Genomic DNA, 23,251 nt, shown 5'->3' on the forward strand with positions numbered 1-23,251 from the left:
CACCTTCACAGCCCCGAAGGTGGCTGTGCTGGGGGCTGAGTCACAGAGCCAGGATGGCCCTCTAGTCATGACACGCGGCCCTCAGGCTGGCGTAGCAGATCACCAAACTGCTGGTTGATCTCTCTACACACCACAACCCCGACCTGGCGACGAGTGACAGGTGCCTGTCCGCACTCACTCCCTGGAGGGGGGGGGGTGAGGCCCATCCCCTGAGGCGGTTCCACCCAAAGGTGGTGCAGGACCAACGTACAGAGAGGTCGCGGGGTGGGCCTCAGACATGCTGGTGTCCTGTGCCACGGCCAGCTGAGGTGGGACAGGTGGGTCCGCTGGGACCGGCCTTCCCAAGCGTGCTACAGTGTTTAGATTTCATCATCAAATGTGGGTTAGTAACAGTCAACACATTCCAGGGTTAGGTACAACAGCATGCATAGATATTCCCATTAAACCAGACACTAGATATGGAACAGCTGCATAGCAAACAAAACACATGCATATATGGAACCACAGTGGTAATAAGAACAACATGCAGGTACATTGATGGCACCATGCCACCAATGTTGGAATAATTCAATATAGCACATGCATGGGAACCATTAAAATATTTATCAAACAACTGGGCAGTATCAGAACATAGGTGTCATTACATACCAGTTGGGGTGGGTATGTTGATTACTGTTGGAGACATGGTTGGGGGGAAAGAAAGATATCAATTAACAACTAGTATATTCCTGTAGTCCACATTACTTTCCTAGTCAGTGCTGTTATCTGTACCTTACAAGTCTTACTACACTACCCTATAGCCTTAGTTTGGACAGTGATATGGCTGTCATCGTTGCACATGAACTGATTTTACCTGCAGTATACACCTCTTACTGGTATACCTGCGGAGGGAATGTTTGTTAACACTAACTGTTTCTACACATACTCCCGGATTCCAGGCTGATGTTGTGCACACACAGCTATCCAACTATTTCTGCACAGACTCTGGCCATATGTTGACCACATGCTGGTGTACCGGGACATATCTAGAATATTGCCCTCTTTCACCTTTAGTGACTTGACACACACATACACATGCTTTCCTACACAAGTACTTTATGTAGCACAGTGTGGGTGACGGTGATCAGTGATACTTTATTATTCAGAGAAACTGCAACACTCACAATTCCCTACAATACCAGAGTAAACAGTACCAGTACATGTTATAATGGTCTGTATTTCTCAGCACAGTGTTCGTATCTGATGTACCTGTGGGAGCAATGTTTGTTAGCACTACCTGACTGTTGCCACAAAAACTTCCAGATTACACATTAGCATTATGCACATACATCTCACTCTGTTACTGTACACACTCTGGTCACAGCTTGACAACATGGGAGTGTATGTCCTAACAGTTTCGGGGGCTCCTACAGTGACAGGTTTGTTCTCATAGGTGTTTGACAATCACTTGTATTCCCTGTTTGCTGGCTAAACATCTGGGATCATCCCACAGACTTAACAGGGGGACAGCCAGAAGATATGGGCCCATATACTGGAAATTCTGGCCTCATCTGTACAGTTGTGGGGTATGATTTTGTATGCAGCCTACATCCACTCCCAGGATTCAGACCATGGCTGTGTCTGCCACAATTTAAACACTGCCCATCACAGATATTCTTCGTGTTTCACTGTTGCAGTCATTACATTTGGGTAATCCTGCTGGCAGGTTGCCCTCAGCCGGCCTGAATTCCAAAGTCTTGGGTCCTGCGTCAGCTGCTGTCGCCCCTTCCCTGATGTGAGATCATCAGGGGTATAAAAAAAGCAGCCAACGCCATTTTCTTCAGTCTTTCTTGCCGAGCGGTGCCAGAAGCAGTTCGCAAGTGCCGGTCGGCCAGCTCCTGAGATTTTCGTGTCTGAGTTTTAGATCCGAAGTCTTCAATAAAGCTAAGTACCCCGTTGGGGAAACTTTTTTCTTGCTCCAGACCGATGTCAGAAAAAGTTAATAACTGTATTTCTTGTGGGAAGCAAATACCTCATAAGGATTTTCATTCTTACTGTATTCCTTGCCTAGACCCTGATCACAACGTTTCTGGTTGTCGGTTTTGTGCTAGATTTAACCAACGCACTATTAAACGTCGGTATGATTTTGCTTTAAACTATTTTGGACGCCGGTTTAATTATCCAGAAATGTCGGATAGCCATCCAACTACCGGAGTTCACAAAAAACTCAAAGAAAAGGAAAGAGATAGACTACTGAGGCCCAAAACCGACGACGAAGCTTCTCCTAAGCTAGTCGCCGGTTCGTCGGTCCTCAGTGAGGCACTTTCGCAGCCCCTGACGCCCACTACTTTAGAGTCGCAGGCCGCTAACGACTCCCACATGGAGTCGGCCATGCCGCTGGAAGCTCAAGGTATTGGAGCCTCTGATATTATCACTTCAGATGGGTCCAGAGCCGCTGAGCAGGCACCGGCTTCTGAGGGTGCATTTAGACCTAAACATCTTTACATCAAACCAACTTCAGCTTCAAAGGCAAAGACTAAAACACCTTCCAAAGCAAAGAAACAAACTCAAGAGCCACGTGGTCAGACCTCTATGCCCAAAAAACAGATGCTCAAAATGGCCGAAGACTTGATTACCTTGATCAGGGGTTCCCATCCCCCTCCTGATAAGAGGCCTAGGCAAGAGACTGACTGAATCTTCAGATCAGGTTTGCATTTCTTCCGATTCCTCTTCTGATCAGGAATATTCTTTTCCCCCCTATGAGGATTCTGATGCTGAAGAATCTATTCCTTCAGCTTCTCCTCCAGAGGACTATTCTTTTGGGGAAACCTTACATACCATGAGGAAGCATTTCCACTGGGAGAGCCAAGATTTTTCAGAATCTAAAAAGAAGCTCAGGGACTTCCTTTTACTACGCCAACACAAGCCACTAACCATCCCACCTGTGTTGGACATTGTAGATGATGTGTTTTCGGAGTCTAGTCTTACCCCTGACTCCTTACCTCCAGCTCCTGTTAAGCCTGACATATATTACAGGGTTCCTGACTCTCAAATTCCTTTTTAAAAACCCTGCTGCAGACCCAGAAAATATTTCTCAGGTTGCCAAATGAGTTAAGGCTTTGGCTGCAAAAAACCCTACCCCCCCCCCCCCGAAAGAGATTCTAGGGCACTGGATAGATGGGGAAAAAAAGTTTACACATCTGCTACCTTGGCTATAAGGGCCTTAAGCTGTCAGTTTCATATGCTCAAATATCAACAACATGTCATGGCATTGCTTAAACAGAAAATGTTGTTAAACTCTGAATGCGCAGAAAAAGTACAGTTTTGTACCTACCATAAATGTAGATGTTCGAGTGCTAATACAGCTGCAGTAATCACATATGGGTTCTCTGCCGTCAGGCGGGTCCTCGGTCGGCCGAATTCCAAAGTCTAGGTCTGGCGTCGGTTGTTGTCGCTTTCTTTCCTGACGTCAGTGCGACAGGGGTATATAAGACACAGCCGACACCATATTCTTCAGTCTTTCTTGCCCCAGATGTCAGGTGCCCCCAGAAGGAAGGCAATACATAATATATATATATATATATATATATATATATATATATATATATATATATATTCAAGCAATGCAATGTAATCAAAAAACAGTAGTTGCAAGCAAATACACCATAATAACCCAAATTAGGTTGTATGAGGAGGTGTTAGCCACTAGTCCTTTACCAAGAGGGGAAGGAGGGAGGGAAACCTGTACTGCAGCTGTATTAGCACTCGAACATCTACATTTATGGTAGGTACAAAACTGTACTATGTTCATCGTGCATACAGCTGCAGTAATCACATATGGGTAGAATCCCAAAGCTACGCACAGGGTGGTAGGCACTAGGTGGAACTGGGATGAGCCAGAATGCCCTGCAACACAGCAGTGGCAAAGCCTGCTCTAGTTTTGGAATATAAAGGCAGGTGGTAGTGTTTTGTGAAGGTATGCACAGAACTCCAAGTGGCTGCCTCCAAAATATCTTTGGTAGGAACTCCTCTGAGGAAGGCTGTAGAAGTAGCTGTGGCCCTGGTGGAGTGGGATCTGATGCCTGTAGGGACAGATTTCCCATGATAGGAGTAACAAAATCGTATGCAGTGGCCTATCCATTTTGAAATTGTCTGTTTGGTAACAGGCTTCCCTTGAGCTCCTACAGCATAGGACACAAAAAGTTGTTCTGATTTCCTGAAAGGCTTTGTTCTGTCCAAATAATAACGTAGCTGTCTATGGATGTCTAAGGAATGTAGCAGCCTTTCCCCTGTGTTTTGAGGATTGGGGTAAAAGGTAGGTAAGTGTATGGCTTGATTTAAAGCTACCCTGGATACCACTTTAGGCATAAATGACGGGTTGGTTCGAAGGGAAACCCTGTCCTGATGGAAGATGAGAAAGGGCTGCACAGCCATGAGGGCTTGTAGTTCTGAAACCCTACGAGCCGAGGTAATGGCCAGAAGGAAAGCTGTTTTCCGGGACAAATATTGCAAATCTGTTGAGGCAGCTGGTTCAAAGGGAGGCAATGTCAATTTTTCTAGAATGTAATTAAGATCCCAGGCTGGCACTGGTTGTTTCCTTGGTGGTCTTATATTCTTAGCCACTCTGAGGAACTGTCTTAAAAGTGGGTGAGAGAATAACGGTGGATCCGTGTTGAATTCTGCAGAAATGGCTGAGGCATGGATTTTTATGGAGGAAAATGAAAGTCCACTGTTCAGCAGCTCAGCTAGATACTGTAATACCTGAGGCAAATTCAGTTTTCTAGGGTCCTGGCCTTTTTTCTCATTCCAAGAGCAAAACTGTTTCCATTTTGCGGAGTAAGCCTTTCTAGTAGATGGCCTTCTGGCCTCCAGAATGACGTCCTGCACCTCTTTGGGAAGTAGGGCCTGTTGTGGTATTAAGGAATTTTCCATGCAGCCAGACTGAGTGTTTTCAGCTGACTGTGAAGAGTTTTGTAGCTGTGCTGAGTCAGCAGAAGAGGCATTAGAGGTAGAGGCCAGGGAGGAGTATGTGTTAGGCTCCTCAGGAGTGGGTACCAGTGCTGACTTGGCCAGTCTGTAGCAATCAGTATCATCTTCGGTCTGTCTGCTCTTGCTTTCAAGAGCACCTTGGGCAGAAGAGGCAGAGGTGGGTAAGCATACACTGTCCATGCTGTCCAACTGAATGAGAAGGCATCCACTCTCCAGGCCTTTGGGTGAAAGGTCCTTGAACAAAACTTTTCCAATTGATGATTCCTGTGGGAGGCGAAGAGATCTATGTCTGGCCTCCCCCACGCTTGGATTATCTTTGTAAACACCTGAGGATGCAACTTCCATTCGTGCGGATCTGTCATATTTCTGCTTAGATTGTCTGCCAGCGTGTTTTCCAAACCTGGCAAGTACTGTGCTTGAAGTTCGATTTGCCATTCCAGAGCCAAGTTCCAAAGTGTCATGGCTAGTCTGCACAGGGGGTATGAATGTGTTCCTCCTTGTTTGTTTATGTACCACATTACTGTGGTGTTGTCTGTTCTTATCAATAATTGCCCTGGATGCAGGAGGTCCTTGAATGCTGTAATTGCATTTATCACTGCTAGCATTTCTTTTTGATTGATGTGAAGGTGCTTTTCCTTTTGGGACCATTTGCCCTGAATGCACCTGCCTGTCATGTGCGCCCCCCAGGCGTAATCTGAGGCGTCTGTTGTGATGACTTGATTTGCTTGAGGCTTGCAGAATGGGAGACCTGTGTTTGTTTGACATGCTTGGGCCCACCATAGAAATTCCTTTTGCAAACATGGAATTATTGGTATTATTGTTTCCAAATTGTGGCTGTGTTGAGACCATAGGTTTTTTAGGTACCATTGTAGTTTTCTCATATGCAGCTTTGCACATGGGATTAAAAGAATGCAAGATGCCATGAAGCCCAGAGCCTGCAGGATTTTCCTTGCAGTAAGCCTGGTACAATTTGCTAGTATTTTGAAGTACTGAGTTAGTTGCCCCTGTTTTTCTGGCGTAAGGTAGGCCATCTGGGTGTTTGTGTCCAAGTTGGCACCCAGGAAAGTTATTTTCTGAGATGGTGTTAGCCTGGATTTCTCTTTGTTGATTGTGTATCCCAGTGAATTCAGTAACCGTGTTGCATAAGCCAGATGTTCCAGACGTATGTGCTTGCTGTCCGCTTGGATCAGGCAGTCGTCCAAATAAGGGTAAATTTGTATCCCTTGAAGTCTGCAGTAGGCAATTACTGATGCCAGGCATTTCGTGAATACTCTGGGCGCAGTAGATAAGCCAAAGGGCAATGCAGAGAATTGATAGTGGATTGAACCTGCAAGAAATCTGAGGTATCTTCTGCAGCATTGTCTGATTGGGACATGCAGGTATGCCTCCTTGAGGTCCAATGTTACCAACCAAAACTCCTTGCCCAGCATGGGAAGAAGCTGCTGTAATGTGAGCGTCATGAATTTTGGTACGAGTAGAAATGTATTTAGGATGGATAAGTCCAAAATGGGTCTCCAGTCGGTTCCTTTCCTTGGTACCAGGAATAGTCTGGAATAAAAACCTTGACCTTGTTCGTGAGTAGGTACCTCTTGAATAGCTTTCATGTCCATGAGTTTTGAAATTTGTATTTGTGCCTCTGCCCTTTGATTGTGTGGCAGGTTTGGCATGCCTCTCATTTTTGGAAGAGTGTGAAAATGAAATCTGTAGCCTCTGTTTATAATGCCCAGGATCCATTTGTCTGTTGTGATAACATGCCAATTTCTTGCAAATAATGCCAGCTTTGCTTGACATGAAAAGGAGGAAGTCATTGGGTTTGTTTTCTGTATTGTTGTGCACTGTCTTCGCCACCTCTTGGTGCTGGAGTTTGCCATTGTCTGCCTCTATATGATCCTTGAGATTGTCCTCTGCCCCTTGTGCGCCTGTATCTACCTCTTTGGGGCTTGTCCATGGCTGGAAAGGACCAGTTTTTAGAAGGCCAATTTCTGCTAAAACGAGGTGGTTGTACCTGTAGAAAAGCCTTGACAGTTTGCATATTTTTAGCTTTTTCTTCCATTTTCCGTAGTATCTCCTCAGCATTAGTACCAAATAGTACATCCTTTTGTAAAGGAGCATCTAGTAGTTTAGCTTTAACATGATCAGGCAAGCTTTGTTCCCTAAGCCAGGCATGTCTACGAATGACTGATCCTGTAACAGCAGCTCTACTTGAGGCCTCTAAGGCATCATAACCACATTGTAAGGTGTGTTTACCCACTTGTTCTGCACTATGCATCATATATCCTGCAATTTCTTCAAATCTGGTTGTTCAGGTTGAGACATTTTATTTCTTAATTGTGATAACAGAAACTGCTGATATTTAAGCATATGGAACTGACAATTTAAGGCCCTCATGGCTAGGGTGGCCGAGGTGTATACCTTTTTCCCCCACCTTTCTAAGGATCTAGATTCTCTTTCGGAAGGTAGTGGATTCTTGGCAGTAGAGGCCTTCATTCCCTTGGGACCCTGAGAAATAGTTTCAGGGTCAGCATTATGGCTTTTGAAAAGAAATTGGTGAGAGTTAGGAACTCTGTAGTACCTATCAGGTTTGACTGGGGCCGGAGGCAGGGAATCCGGGTTAAGACAAGCCTCCGAGTAAACATCATCAAGTATGTCCAAGACAGGAGGTATAGCCAGAGGTCTGTGTTGAGGTAACAAAAGAAATTCCCTAAGCCTTTTCTTGGAATCAGAAAAGTCTTGGCCTTCCCAATGGAAGTGTTCCTTCAAGGTGTGCAAGGTTTCCCCATAAGAAAAATCCTCTGGGGGAGATACAGAAGGAATGGACTGTTCTGCATCAGAATCTTCATAAGGGGAGTACGAGTGTTCCTCTACATCAGAATGTTCTGAGAAAATGGAGCCCTGTTCAGAAGAGGGAGAATCTTCCTCCACTCTGGGTCTCTTGTCTGGAGGGGGTTGGGAACCCCTGATAAGAGTAATTAAATCCTCAGCCATTTTAAGCATCTGCTTTTTAGGCATGGGGCCTGGGGATGGGCCCTGAGCAACAGGCCTCTTGGGATGCATGGCTGATTTGGACTTAGTAAAGGCCTTAATGGAAAAGGAAGATGAGGGTCTAAAGACACCCTGGGTGGAAGTGGACCTGTCTACATTCGGAGGCTCAACACTCACAGTGGCTTCGGTGGTTGAAGTCTGAGTAAGGGCCAAGGCACCTGCGGTCTCGGTTACAGAATACACCGCCAAGGAAGTATTGTCGGTAGTCAGGGACTGCATAGGCGTCTCACTGAGAACCGGACCACGTGCAGCCGGTTTTGGCGTGGTGTCGGTGGAGACCGCGGACCTCGCGTGTCGGTCCTTGTCCTTGCGGTTTTTGGACAAAACGGTAGTCGGAGTCTCCGACGACATTTTATAATCAAAGGCTTTACCAAAATAATGTTGGGCGAACTCCGCCCGACGCTTAATAGTGCGTTTATTGAAAGTAGCGCAAAAGCGACAGCCCGAGACGTCGTGGTCTGGGCCTAAACAAGGTATGCAGAGGGAATGGAAATCCTTATGCGGTATTTGCTTCCCACAAGAAATACAATTGTTAACTTTGTCCGACATCGGTCTGAGGCAAGAAAAGTTTCCCCAACGTGGTACTTAGCTTTAAAGAAGACTTCGGTTTCCAATTTTTCGTAAATTCAGGAGCTGGCCGACCGGCACTTGCGAACTGCTTCTGCTTCGGGCACCGCGCGGCAAAAAAGACTGAAGAATATGGCGTCGGCTGTGTCTTATATACCCCTGTCGCACTGACGTCAGGAAAGAAAGCGACAACAACCGACGCCGGACCTAGACTTTGGAATTCGGCCGACTGAGGACCCGCCTGACGGTAGAGAACCCATATGTGATTACTGCAGCGGTATGCACGATGAACATCAAGGAAATGCAGGAATTATTGCATGCAGCTGAACAAGTTGGAAAGCATACTTTGCAATGTGGTTTTGATTCTTTAGAGGCCTCCTGCAGGGCCGCAGTTACGGGTTCTGTTGCTCTCCTTGGAGGTCTTATGATTTTGGCCCCTCTGAGGTACTGCCTTATTAAAGGATGCGAAAAGATAGGTGGTTCCGTATTGTAATGGGATGAAATGGCAGAGGCATGGATCTTAATTGATGAAAAGGATAGGCCTTTGTCCAGCATCCCAGTTAAGTATTGTAAAATCCGAGGCATATTTGGTACAAACGTGTCAATTCCTTGTGCCTGGTTCCAAGCACAGAATTTATTCCATTATTCTGCATAAGATTCTCTGGTACTGGGCCTCCTGGCCTCCAAAATAACATCCATCATAGCTTTGGAGAGAGGAGTGTTCTGAATGGCTACATTATCCGCCATGCTGCAAGATTTAAGGTTCTGAGTTGGCTGTGCAGGATCTGATTGTTCTGTTGGGTCAGTAAGTGAGAAATTTGAGGCAATGTCCAGGCTGGACCTTGAGACAAGTTCTTTAGGACTGGGTACCAGTGTTGGCGTGGCCAAGTCTGGGGCAATCGGTATAATTTTTGGCTTCTCTTTTCTGACCATTAGGAGGACCTTGGGGAGGACAGGAAGTGGAGGAAAGGCATATACGGTTAGGTTTTTCCAGCTGAAGGATAAGGCATCCACTTTCCATGCTTGCTTGTGATAAGTCCTTGTGCATAATCTCTGTAGTTGGCAGTTGTGAGGGGAGGCAAAGACTTGTGGATCCAGTTTCCACTCGTGGGGGTCCATGAGGTTTCTGCTTAGTTCATCTGCCAGAGTATTTATCTTTCCTGGCAGGAATTGTGCTTGCAGGTGAACTTGAAGTCAGTGCAGTGGCCCACAAAGGCATGGCTTGTCTGCAGAGGGGGTAAGAATGTGCGCCTCCTTGCTTGTTTATGCACCACATGACTGTAGCATTTTCCGTCTTTATCAGTAGTTGTCCTGGATGAAGTAGATCCTTGAAAGCTGTCAGGGCATTCTGAACAGCTAGCATCTCTTTTTGATTGATATGAAGATGCATCTGGCTTGCGGGCCATGTGCCCTGAATACATTTTCCTGCCATGTGGGCCCCCCAGGCATAATCTAATGCATCCATAGTTAGTGTCTGCCTGGCTGTGGGTAAAGTGAATGGTTGTCCCTTGTTGTGGTGACAGGCCTGTGCCCACCATCGAAACTCCTGTTGCAGAATACCCTAGGCACCTTAAAACTGCCATTACATACTGTAGCTGTTGAAGTAACCTGTCTTTGCCCTGAGCTAGAATCAGGCAATCGTCCAGATAAGGATAAATTTGTATTCCCCTCAGTCTTAAGAAAGCTATTACAGGAGCCAGAACCTTTGTGAACACGGCATGTTGTAGTTACACCGCTTACCGAAAACAAGCCTAGCACAGTCTAATCTGCGTTTAATGGTGCGCTTATTAAATCTAGCGCAAAAGCGACACCCGACTACGTCATGTTCAGGCCCTAAGCAAGGAATACAGAGAGAATGATAGTCCCTATGAGGTATCTGTTTCCCACAAGAAATACAATTATTAACTTTTTCTGACATCCGGATTGACTGAGGCAAGAAAAGACAAAAATTTTCCCCAACGGGGTACTTAGCCCAACTTGGTCTTCGGTCTGAAACTCGAAAATTGAAAATTTCAGAACGCCGAATGGCACTTGCAAACGCTGCTTCTGCTTCGGACCACGTGGCAAGAAAGACTGAGGATATGGCGTCGGTCATGCGCTTAAGTACTACTACGTACTGACGTCAGCTCCGGGCGCCCATGACCGACGCCAGCCTAACTCTTTGGTATTCGGGCCGACCGAGGACAGCGGACTACCCACAGGTTATGACTGCAGCAATGTGAGACGAAGAACATCTGGGTCTTTGTTGCCAACATTTTGAAGTAAGAAGTCAGTTGCCTTTGTTTGTCTGGCGTGAGATAAGCCATCTGGGCAGTTGTATTTAAGCTTGCACCCAGGAATATTAACTCTTGAGAGGGTACTAGTTTTGATTTCTTTTCGTTTACTGTGTACCCTAGGCAAATTAGTATCTTTTTACAAACGCCAGATGCTTTAGTAGAATGTCCTTGTTCTCTGGTTGAATAAGGCAGTCGTCCAAGTAAGGATATATTTGAATTCCTCTAGGTCTGCAAAATGCAATTACTGGTGCCAGGCATTTTGTGAAGACCCTGGGCGCAGCAGATAAGCCAAAGGGCAGTGCACAGAATTGGTAGTGCATTGAGCCAGCTATGAATCAGAGGCATCTTCTGCAAGATTGTCTGATTGGGACATGCAGGTATGCCTCTTTTAGGTCCAAAGTTACAAGCCAAGCCTTCTTGCCCAGCATGGGCAGAAGCTACTGCACAGTCAACATTTTGAAACGTTCAGAAATGTGTTTAGAATAGATAGGTCCAGTATTGGTCTCCAGGCTTTGTCCTTTCTGGGTACCAAGAAAAGTCTTGAGTAAAATCCTTGTCCCTGCTGTTTTGGTACTTACTGAATCGCCCTCCTGTCCATGAGGGATGTAACTTGTTTTTGTGCCTCTGCCCATTGATTGTGTGGCAGGTCTGGCATACCTTTTGCCCTTGGCAAGGTGTGAAAATGGAACCTGTAGCCCTGAGACACTATGTTCAAGACCCATTTGTCTTGGGTGATCATGTGCCAATTTTGTGAAAAAAGTGCTAGTTTTCCCCCTAAGGGGGCTGTCAAAAGATAAGTGCTTGGTGCTGGCAGAGGAAAGTCATTGGGACTGTTTCCTGTACGGCTGTGATTTGTCTTCTCTGCTTTTGGAGGTAGAAGCACCCCATTGTTCAGGCCTGTATGAGCCTTGGGGCTGGGATCTGCCTCTGGGGCGTCTGCATCTGTCTCTTTGTGGCCTGTCTGACAATGGAAAGGACCAATTCTTTGTAGGCCAGTTCTTGCTAAATCTGGGTGGCTGCACCTGTAAGAAATCCTTAACTGTCTGCATAGGTTTCGCTTTGTCCTCCATTTTCTTCAGCACCTCTTCTGCTTTAACACCAAACAAAGTATCATGCTGTAATGGAGCATCTAATAATTTTGTTTTAACATGATCAAGCAGATTCTGTTCCTTTAACCAAGCATGCCGCCTAATGACAGAACCCGTAACAGCCGCCCTGCAAGAGGCCTCCAGAGAATCAAAACCACATTGCAAAGTATGTTTTCCCACTTGTTCAGTTGCATGCAATAAATCCTGCATTTCCTTGTTTTCTGCACATGCAGAATTTGTTAACGTTTTCTGTTTAAGCAGTGACATTAAGTATTGCTGATATTTAAGCATATAAAATTGACAATTTAAAGCCCTCACAGCCAAGGTAGCAGAAGTGTAAACCTTTTTCCCCCATCTGTCCAGTGCCCTTGAATCCCTATCAGAGGGGATAGGGTTTTTTGCAGTGGAAGCCTTGACCCCTTTGGGACCCGGAGAAATAGTTTCTGGGTCAGCAGCAGGGTTTTTATAAAGAAATTTATGTGAATCTGGAACCCTGCAGTATCTATCTGGCTTAACCGGTGCAGGGGGTAATGAGTCAGGAGACAGGCCGGACTCTGAAAATACATTATCTACAATGTCTAAAACAGGAGGGATAGCAAGAGGCCTGTGCTGAGGTAGTAAAAGAAAGTCTCCGAGCCTTTTCTTAGATTCTGAGTAGTCTTGGCTCTCCCAGTGGAAGTGCTCCCTCATGGTATGCAGGGCTTCCCCAAAGGAATAATCCTCAGGAGGGGAGGCTGAATGGATAGATTCTTCAGCATCGGAATCCTCATAGGGAGGGAGAGAGTATTCCTGTTCAGAAGAGGAGTCAGAGGAAATGGAAATCTGATCTGAAGATTCATATTCTGTCTCTTGCCTAGGCCTCTTATCAGGAGGGGGATGGGAACCCCTGATCAAAGTAATTAGGTCTTCAGCCATTTTGAGCATCTGTTTTTTTAGGCATGGAGGCCTGTCCATGGGCTTGCTGCACTTGTTTTTTTTGTCATTAGTGGTGCTTTAGTCTTTGCCTTTGAAGCTGTAGTCGGTTTTATATGTAACTGTGTAGGCCTGAAAACACCCTCAGAAGCCGATGCCTGCTCAGCGGCTCTGGACCCATCTGAGGGAATATTTTCCAAGTGTCCAATACCTTGAGTTTCCAGAGGCCTAGTCTGCTCCACGTGGGAGTCGGAAGCGGCCTGCGGTTCTGAGGTAGCAGGCGTCAGGGGCTGCGAAAGCACCTCACTGAGAACCGGCGAACCGGTGGCAGGCTTAGAAGAAGCCTCGTCGTCAGTTTTGGACCTCGGATGCCTGTCCTTTAACTTTTCCTTGCGTTTCTTGTGAATTGTGGTAGTCTGATGGCTATCCGATGACATTGTGTAATTAAATCTCCGGCAAAAGCAATGAAATGCAAAATCGTACCAACGCTTAAGAGTGCGTTGGTTAAATCTAGCACAAAACCTGCAATTAGCAACGTCATGATCAGGGCCTAGGCAAGGAATACAGTAAGAATGGAAGTCCTTATGAGGTATTTGTTTCCCACAAGAAATAACGATTATTAACTTTTTCTGACATCGGTCTGGAGCAAGAAAAAAGTTTCCCCAACGGGGTACTTCGCTTTAAATGAAGACTTCGGATCTGAAATTCGAACACGAAAATCTCAGGAGTCAGCCGACCGGCACTTGTGAACTGCTTCTGCTTTGGGCACCGCATGGCAAGAAAGACTGAAGAAAATGGCGTCGGCTGCATCTTTTATACCCCTGGCGCACTGACATCAGGGAAGAGGCGACAGCAACCGACGCCGGACCAGGACTTTGGAATTCAGGCCGACTGCGGGTACTCTACCAGCAGGATAACCCAAGAGTAATGACTGCAGCAGTGAAACACGATGAACATCTGAATGTTCCCACACACATTACCAGATTCCACATTACTATTATGCTCATACATCTCACTCTGTTACTGTACACATTCTAAACACAGCTTGACGAGTTGGGGTGTAAATGGGACATACGTGGCTTCTTAGTCTCATAAGGTATTGGGGAGTTGCTAGTGTGCCAGCTTTGTTCTCATAGATGTGTGTCAATCAGTTGTATTTCCTATTTGCTGCCTATACGTCTGGGATCATCCCACTGATTTCCCAGGGTGACAAGTTGATAGGCAACAGACATGGGCAACTTTACTGGACATTCTGGACATATCTGTACAGTTGTGGGGTATGATTCTGTATGCAGAGTACTACCACTGGCAGGATTCGAACCATGGCTGTGTGTGCTAAAAAAACAACAGTTCACATCTCAGTTGCATGTGCTATTCGGGTTTTGTTGTCTGCATTTTCCCTGTTTTCTGTCTATGTGTCTCTCAGTTGTACTAAATGGCCTCTGGGGATTGCACCTATCATATACAGGCATCCCATATACAGGCATCCCTACACATTCAATTTATGGTGCACAGTGTGGGTAACGGTGTTTAATACAACAGTACTACTATTAGATGATTTCTAATCTACATTACCATATGATACCAGAGTATACACTTGCAGTCCAGCAGTTAGACCTTTACTGTCAGGCTATTACACTTTTATTGACATACAAACGATATGAAACTCTTCCTGCCATATTCTCTAGTGTATGTAGTACTTGTCTTGAACAATACAGGTTTTATACAGGCAATTAATTTACTACTACTTTTAGTTTTATTTCCTAGGACAGTAATTGCATGAGTATTACTGACCTGCCTCACGTTGTAACCTCGCCAAGTAAATGACGTGGGCCTCCTGATTCGTAGCCCGCTCCATTGCAGCTGTGGGGGACATAAGAGGAATACTTAGCGATACCTATCCATGATGTACCTGGGCTGGCAATTATTACACACATAGTGAGGTGATACTTAAACACAACTGGAACATTCCCTGCCGCTCTAGCCTCTTGGAGCCACTCCTCCAAGAGGTCCTCCCTTATGCCGCCTTCAGGTCGGCATAGTGATGCCTGACCTGCTCACCAGTTCGGGGTATGCCAGTAGCACTGGTGAGGTCATGGGCGAGATGGTCCCAGGCCTCCGCTTTATATTGGGAGCCCTGGTACTGGCCCTGCAGCAGTCTCTGATCATGGTCTTTGACAAGGAGTCCTGCCATGAACTTGGACTCCTGGATGCACCAGCACTGAGCCCGAAAGCGCACACCTTCTCCCCTTACTGCCATTGTGCCTGCAAGGGGAAGCTACAACCAGTTATGAGATATATTCCCGCCTCTTAGGTTTAAGTAGGGCCGATTTCTCGCACTTCAGTGATTGGCCCATTTTGAAAAGGATAATCTATGGGCAATCCTGCTTACCTAAGAGTGGCATTATTTAAAGGGATATAAAACTGGGCACATTGAGTTAGCTGGCTGACATATTGCTTACACCTCCTAAGCTGGCCTGTGCAATGCTTAGCGTTGCTTACATTAGACTTTGCCCTATAATTCTTTTTTTGGCATTGAGTTATTATTCATTACACCTTATATGTATGCCTAGTATCCATGATTCATGTGTACGTACACTGTATGAGGTCCTTGTGCTTTATTGGGGACTTCAACACTCTATTACACTTGCACCTGACTTCTGACCTTTCTGCTGTACTCTGGTTCACATACTTATGTTACGTAGTGGGTTAAGGCACGTATGTCTGTATATGGATTCCTTTCCCAGGTTCAGTTTGGTTTTACTATGCTGAAGACGTGTTTGCATATACCTCATTCTTCTGTACTTCTGTGATGGCTTGGTTGTTAACTACCGTGACTATTGTGTATAAGGGTCCTAGGTTCGAGACCTGCATCGATGCTTATTTTGTTGATGGGCAGAACAAGGGCCATTGGCTACAGAGTGACTAAGGCACTTCTGAGCATTTGTAAGCGGGTTTGCGTGATGGTAAGCACTGCTAACCTGCCATTACATCTGCTTACAGAGAGTTAGCTTCAGAATTGCTTAACCAGTGTAGTCATTGCTTACCACAGCGCAAACGGGCTTAAGCTCACTTACTAGTGCTTACATATGCTTACTACTGCTTATTGGTGCTTAAACCTGCTTACTAGTCCTTTATTCATTATGACACTGACACCTCACATGTGCATTGACTGCAGTACTCCAGTTCATAAAAATATGCTGTTTAGTGGGTTATGCAACATAAATATTACTCATAACGTGCTTTGCCATGAAAAATAGAATGTGCTGCAGTGGACTCGAACCGGGAATGCCTGCTCGTAAGGCGAATGCTCTGCCCACTACACTATTGCTATGCTGCTTCATTTGCATACATCTTCCTTGTTAACCTCTTCAGCCATTTAAGCTGCATTAACCATAGGTAAGCGATGGGCACACTCGTGCACCTATGGTTAGCTTTAATCGGATATTTAATAATAAAAAAGGGCTTCTTCTAGAGGCGTTAGTAGGAGTTAACTACAGAAGCACCTGGAGGCATCACTCGGATGTAATGAGTTAACTGCATTTTACAGTTTCAAAGGCCTCATTTTAAATTATGTTGCTACACTACCTTCATCCCAGCAAGATGTCATTCTATATCCCTGTTGCAGTATTCTAAAGAGAAGTGATGTGCCGCCCAGGGCAGCCCGACGCTAGACCAGTATGCAAAAACCTCAAGATCTTGTATGCGCTGTACATCACTTTATGCTCCCTCCACACAGGGCATAAAAGAGACCTACGGATGCAACTACCCAGACCTTCTTTGCCGCCAGTTCAAACTCCGTTTTTACCAGTTGGTCTGAACATCTTGTTGTACTGAATGTTTAGCAACACCAAATAAGTGCTTTTTTTTTTTTTTGTTTGTTTTTTTTTTTTAATTATTTTTCTTGGTCTTGTGTATTTTATTTTACTACCTAGAGTTCATTGTCATCCAAGAAGTGAAAATGCCCGTGTGGGAGGCAGATTCCCCATAAGAATCGTCACAAACATCTTGTTTGGTTGCTTCCCAGGACCATACATCTTGTAGTATCTGTAAGGCATCGGTGCCCAAGTCACATTTGTCTTCCCTGCCCATTTATCTTGAAAACCAAAGGCTTAAACAGTTAAGTCAAGAGTACCGTGGCATAATATTTTAACCCTGAGATACTCCTGCTAAGTAAAAAGAAGGCCAAGAAGTTTCGGACGGATTCTTTACATGTCCAGCCTCCACTGGACATCCCTCTAGAAGCAGGCAATAGCTCTGCAGGTCGATTGGCATCTACTTCGGATTCCTCTGCCACAATTCCACTGGAGGCTGGCATGGATCTGTCTTTTCACACATCCTCTGAGGAGTCTGCTTTGGATGTCGAGGGGGAACCACATTTTGATTACCTTGGAGGGTCCTAGAGGGATTCCATAGATACTGGTCAGGGAGGAAGTTCCAGGTTCTCTTATCGAATATCGCCAAAGGTCAAAACCTCCAGCATTATTTGTTAGGGCTGACGTCCCTTCAAAGACAAGACAAAAACTGAAGCATGTTTCGGTCCTTCCTATAGATCATCAAAGGGAGTTTGGGCTGGGCTTGTTTTCTGCCTTAATGGCCCCAAGGCATCCTCAAGGGGGTTCAGTACCCACTCCTCTTTGGCCCTCTACCCCTTCTAAATGGCTTAGGGAATCAGATAACTCAGAAGAGGACTCAGTGTCTGGTGAGGGGTCATTGCCCTATTCTTCACAGATGCCTTCACCTTTGGCTTATGGTTCTGATGAAGAGGGGTCTGTTAGCCCTCAGTCTCCTTTTGAGGAACTGTCCTTTGGGGGCACAATTGCTAGGATGATGGAATTCTTTAAGTGGGATTCTTCTCTAGTTTCTGAAATTTAAAGACATTGAATTGCTTCAGGTGGATACTCAAACCATTAGCAGCTCCTCCTTTATTGGCTGCCTGGTTAGATACTTTCATTGCTGCTTTCCAATATCCTGATTCTCAGCTTCCTGCTCCCAAACATCCTGATTCTCAGCTTCCTGCTTCTAAGAGGTTCTATAAGGTAACTGAGGACGGTCAATTTTTACTTAAATGTCCTTCTGCTGATCCTGCTGTGGTGTCAGTCTCTTCTGACAAACCTTCTAAACTTTTGCCTTCTTCCAAACATTTGCCTTCTGATAAAGATACTAGGGCAATGGAGAGGATTGGCAAGAAAATTTACACTGCTTCTACTTTGGCCTTAAGAGCTATTACCAGGCCCACATGACAAGGTATGCTCTGGCTTGTCAGGTTCTCTGACCTTCCTGACTCTGAAGGGAAATCCTCCGCCTCATCTTTTTTAGTTCTACTTCACAAGTGGCTCGCCGCTCTATTAAGTGTATATATGATGCTGCTGATGCCTCTTCTAGGGCTGCGGCTTTTGGGTCCATCATGAGGTGCTATTCTTGGCTCTATCTCTAGTCTCTACCCGAGGACATTATGGCCAGCTTGTTGGATGATCCTTTGGATAATACTCATCTTTTTGGGGAATGCTGCTGCTAACATGTTTAAGTCTCTTCGACAGAGAGGCAAAACCTTACAAGACCTTAAACATTTTTGTCTCTCCTATCCCCAAGTTCCAGAGAAATTATCCTTCTAGGCCTGGTTTTGTTCACAGGCACTCCCAAAAGACCTCTAAGGGCATGAAGAGTGGAAGGTGGGCCCCCTCTAAGGTTTCTCAGATTTCTGTGGCCCAGAAGCCTCCTTTAAATCAGACAAGCCTGCTTCTCTGACACCCCTCCCCTTTATGCCAGGTTCCTTGGTCTTCCAAGTTGGTCTCTCATCACTTCAGACTCTTGGGTTCTTTCTATCATCTATCAGGGTTACTTCATGGTATGGACACCTTTCCCTCCATTTTTAGGTATTCCTCAACATCTTCTAGAGCAACTTCCTCATTTCCCTGAGGTTCAAGGGTCCCTGTTGAACCAAGGAATCATTCAACCTGTCCCTGTTCCCAAGTGGGAAGGGCTTTTGATTCCAGATGGTTTCTGGTTCCTCGAAAGGAGGGCACTAGGAGACCTAGTCTGAATCTCTCCTGGCTCAACACCTTTATCGACATCCTTTATTTTTCAGATGCTTTTTCTTAAAACTCTTATTACCCCAAGACTTTCTGGTGTCCTTGGATCAGAAAGATGTTTAACTTCATAACCCTATTCATCTTTTCAGGAAGTTCTTACATTTGTGCGTCTTCCTGTCATTTTCACTTCTCTGCTTTGTCCTCTACACTGCCCCAGGGATATTCACAAAATGCCTAGCTCCTGTGGTAGTCTTCTGCAGGCTCCAAGGCATTCAGATTTTTCTTATCTAGACGACCTTTTACTTCAGGTGCCTTCTCAGTCGATTGTTACAGGATCTGCAGTTCACCATCTCTCTTCTTCAAAGTCTGGGGTTTACTATAAACTTCCAAAAGTCTATCCAGACTCCTTCTCAGAGTCATGTGTATCTTGGGATGCAGGATTCAGTCACTGTCGATGTTGGCCCCTCTTCTACCTCCAAAGGTACGGTCGTTGACAGCTTTCTTTCAGTCTTGTCTTTCTCTAACTGCCATGCTAGGCAGGGTGCTTCTTTGGACCCCGGGATTCACAGCCTCTTCTATTCCAGTGCTTCTTCTTGCCAGACTGCTTACGCAGAATCTTCAATGGCACCTCAACTCAAGTCAGTTTGGCTACAGCATCATCATCCTCTGAATTTCAGTGTACCTCTCCTTCCACTTCAGTGCACCTCTCCTTCCCTGTCTCAGGAAGGAATTTGAGTGGTGGATTCTACAGTTTGCTCTCAACCCAGGCTGGCCCTTTCAGCCTCCAGTCCCTTCTGAACAGCTGTTCAGCAATGCCACGACATGGGATGGGGGATTTTTCTTGGTCATCTGAAAATTCAGGGTCTTTGACCTCCCCATCAGCAGTCAGATCATAAATATCAAAGAGATGAGAGCTCTCATTCTGGCCCTTCAGGCTTTTTAGCCCATGTTCACTCCAGGCCCCTTGAAAGTGTACACAGACAACACCACATTGATATGGTATTACCGGGGGGGGGGGAGGGGGGGGTCACAAAATCTTACCTTCTCCGCAGGGTGGCGCTCAAGGCTTGGGAAGTGGCACTCCATTATCAGTTAACTCTTCAGGCAGAATACATTCCTTCAGAGCACAATCTAGTGGCAGACTCTTTGAGCTGGTCCAAAACACAGACTCATTGAATGGATGCTTCACAGAGACGTGTTTATGGACACTGTCCATTGGTGTGGTACTCCACAGGTAGATCATTTTGCCTAGTCTCTGAACAGGCAGCTTCCTGTCATCTGTTCTAGAGTGCCCAGCCATTTGGGTTGGAAGATGTACACCCTTTCCTTCCCTTTCCTTGAAAGGGGATGTTTCTTTATGCTGTCCCTCCTCTTCGTCTACTTCCACGAGTATTGGAGAAGATTCAGCAGAACTCCCCAAAAATCTTGATTGTGACTCTCTTTTGACCGAGACAACACTGGTTTCCCCTCTTAGTGCATTTGGCCAGGGGCAGTCAACACACGTTACCTCACCAGTTGGATTTCCTAATGCAGGACAAGGGGTCTCTCACCCATTCCCACTTATCCAATCCACAACTGACATTGTGGGTGATAGGTGCCTGAAAGGGATCAAAATCCTCTATTCTGAACTTGTGCCTCAGGGTTTTAAAGGAGGCAAAGAAACTCTCAACCAGAAAATCATATGTCCAAGTGGAAGAGAGTTTCAGTCTGATGCCATGCTCGTAACCAGGACTTTTTTTCAGTGGGGGTCCCTCTGGTTCTCTCATTTGTGTCAGCTGTTGCAGTCTGGCTTGGCCTATTCCTCTATGAAGGCCCATTTGTCAGCTATTTCTGCTTGTCTGCCTTGAACTCTCCTTTGACTTCTTGTTTTCAGGTCAATTTTTTAAGGTGTCCTGCATATTAGACCTCCAAGAAAACCTATTCCTCCTCCTTGGGACCTTAACTTTGTTTTGGAAAAATTGACTCCTTTTGTGCCTGCAGATTCGGCTTCTTTGCAACATTGTACCTGGAAAACTTTTTTGTTGCTGGCTCTTACTTCTGTTTGAAGGGTTTCTGATCTCCAGACCCTTATAGCCGTTGCCTCCTTTTTTATTTTTTCACAGGGACAAGGTGTCTCTTCGCACTAATCCTTCATTTATGTCCAAGGTAGTAAATCACTTGTCCTTGAATCAGCTACTACAACTCTCTTCCTTGTTTGCTTCTCCTCAGTCTGCTAATGGGAGGGTCCTGCATACCTTCAATTTGCACAGACAGCTGAGGTACTACTTGGATAAAACTAGGACTATTCGTAAATCTGATCAGCTTCATGTTTCCTTTCATCCCAGGTCTTTGGGTTTGGCTGTTTCTAAGCAAACCATCTTCTTCTGGATGTCTAAGGGAATGTCATTTTGTTCTTGTCATGGCAAATCTCTGTCTAGTGGTGTTAGAGCTCATTCCACTACGGCTGTTAACTTTTCTGGTGCCTTCAAGGGGTTGGACACCAATTCCATCCTTGAAGCTGCTATTTGGTCTTCAGTGCATACCTTTACTACACATTATAAGTTGGATATGGTTTCTCGGACCACAACAGGTTTTTCTGAAACCATCTGATGTGGGTTTTTTGAGGGATCTTCTCAGCCTTCCATCTCCCACTCTTTTTCTTGAGCTTTTTTACCATCCCTTCTCTGTAGAATACTGCAACAGTGATAAAGAACATAGTACAGTTGTGTAAAATCTTCCCATAACAGTAGATGCCCTTCTATTCACTACTGCAGTATTCGCACCCTCTCTCCAACATTCTCTTGTTTCTTCTGCATTTTTTTCTTTCTGGATGTGCATGGACTCCTTTGTCCTATGGCAACTGCTCTCTTCTGGGGCAATTCAGTTCTAGGCAGTTGTGTTCATACGTCCCTTTATGCCCATGTTCTGTGTGGGTAGCATAAATGAAGGGCACATGCAAGGTCTTTTTTAGGCTTTTGCATACTGGCTGAGCATCGGGCTGCCCTTGGCCGGACATCCCTTCTCTGTACAATACTGCAACAGGGAAGAGGAGGACATCGACTGTTACGGCAAGGTTTTACCTAAATGTACTTTCTTTCAACAATGTAAAAGCTCTTCAGCACAAACGGCAAGGCAAATAGATAGGCAATGCCTTCCTTCAATGTCAGCAGATTACACTTAAGGGGTAATCTGCTTTTTACATTACCACAATAAATAAAGATGTGAAAACAAGAAGGCATTACTTGTGGAATTTGAGTTCAAATCGTGTTGGTCTTTGCAGGCTCTTTACAGCACTAATGTTATGGCCATTCTCATACTGTTTAGTTTCACACATAAAAGAGCATGCTCCAGCATGAAGGAAAAAGCCTACATGAGTAAAAAAAAAATGCTTGCAGTGGTCATAATGTAAAAGGTTCTGAGGGTATCAGACTGCAAACCAATGAAATATCTGTCTCATTTTACTCCACCCATCTTTCTCAGATTTTACAGCTTCTAGAGATGTCATCATGACCTATAGTACCTCCAGCTGCTCTCAAGTAGAACAAAGGGAGGTCAAGCAGTGTAGTCATTTTAAAGATCAATAGGAAAGCACCTCTCTACACTAGTCAGTTTTGCAGCTACATACTTGTTGTAACAGTCTATGCTAATATTTATTATCCATCCAAGCATGATCACACTGTACCAGTACGGGATGTGCAAAAGTATGCTATCTTCATGAATTAATAAGGCAAAAAAGAACAGAGTGAAATTCAGCCACACTGTACCAGGGATGTATTCATCTTACTGAATAAGTACAAATATCACAGACGGTTTCATATACTGTGTGGATCAGGAAGGATTAGAAAAATGAAGGCCTAATTTACAAATCACAGTACTGAACCAGGTCCATCAGCTTTCCTTTAGCATTTTCTCTATGAAGTGAATGGGTTACCAAAACTGCTCGTAAAATTCCATGGACTTAGGAGCAGATGGAGAGACATGAAGATAAAGATCTGTCCACCCACGATGCAGACCAACATTTTATCAACTAGTGTGTGTGCGTGTATACATACGTACATACACAAACATTCTGGATCAATCATTAGTGGAATGCTGTGCCATAAACTGAACTGTTCACGTCTTATACAATGAAGGGGTGTCACAGGCAACAGAACTGCCTTTTTTTTTCTTCAGCTTACCTGGAAAGGTCCTTACTTCCAGGAGTTGTTCTTTCGACCATGTTTGTAAACCCAATTCCGTACTTCTCTGGCAAAGTATGGTCATCCAAATGGCTTAACTGGGATTCACTTAGACCAGACAAAAACAGGCACTTCCCTACAAACAAAGAGAGAAAACAGTGAGTTGAATATAACTTATAAAATTAAAAAAAACTATTGCCTTAATGTTG

General features: G+C 45.1%; 1 protein-coding gene across 4 annotated transcripts in view; it reads right to left on the bottom strand.

Moving 5' to 3' along the window:
• Nucleotides 1-23,251, bottom strand: part of TDG (thymine DNA glycosylase) — a 393,522-nt gene that overhangs the window by 224,158 nt on the left and 146,113 nt on the right. For all 4 annotated transcript variants that reach the window (XM_044087839.1, XM_044087841.1, XM_044087838.1 and 1 more), the window contains exon 6: nt 23,043-23,178. In XM_044087839.1, the coding sequence (XP_043943774.1) occupies nt 23,043-23,178 (136 nt within the window). The remainder of the gene's footprint in view (nt 1-23,042; nt 23,179-23,251) is intronic.

The sequence above is a fragment of the Protopterus annectens genome, chromosome 11.part0 (genome assembly GCF_019279795.1).
Source record: "Protopterus annectens isolate FY-2018-M chromosome 11.part0, PAN1.0, whole genome shotgun sequence".
Taxonomy (NCBI): domain Eukaryota; kingdom Metazoa; phylum Chordata; order Ceratodontiformes; family Protopteridae; genus Protopterus; species Protopterus annectens.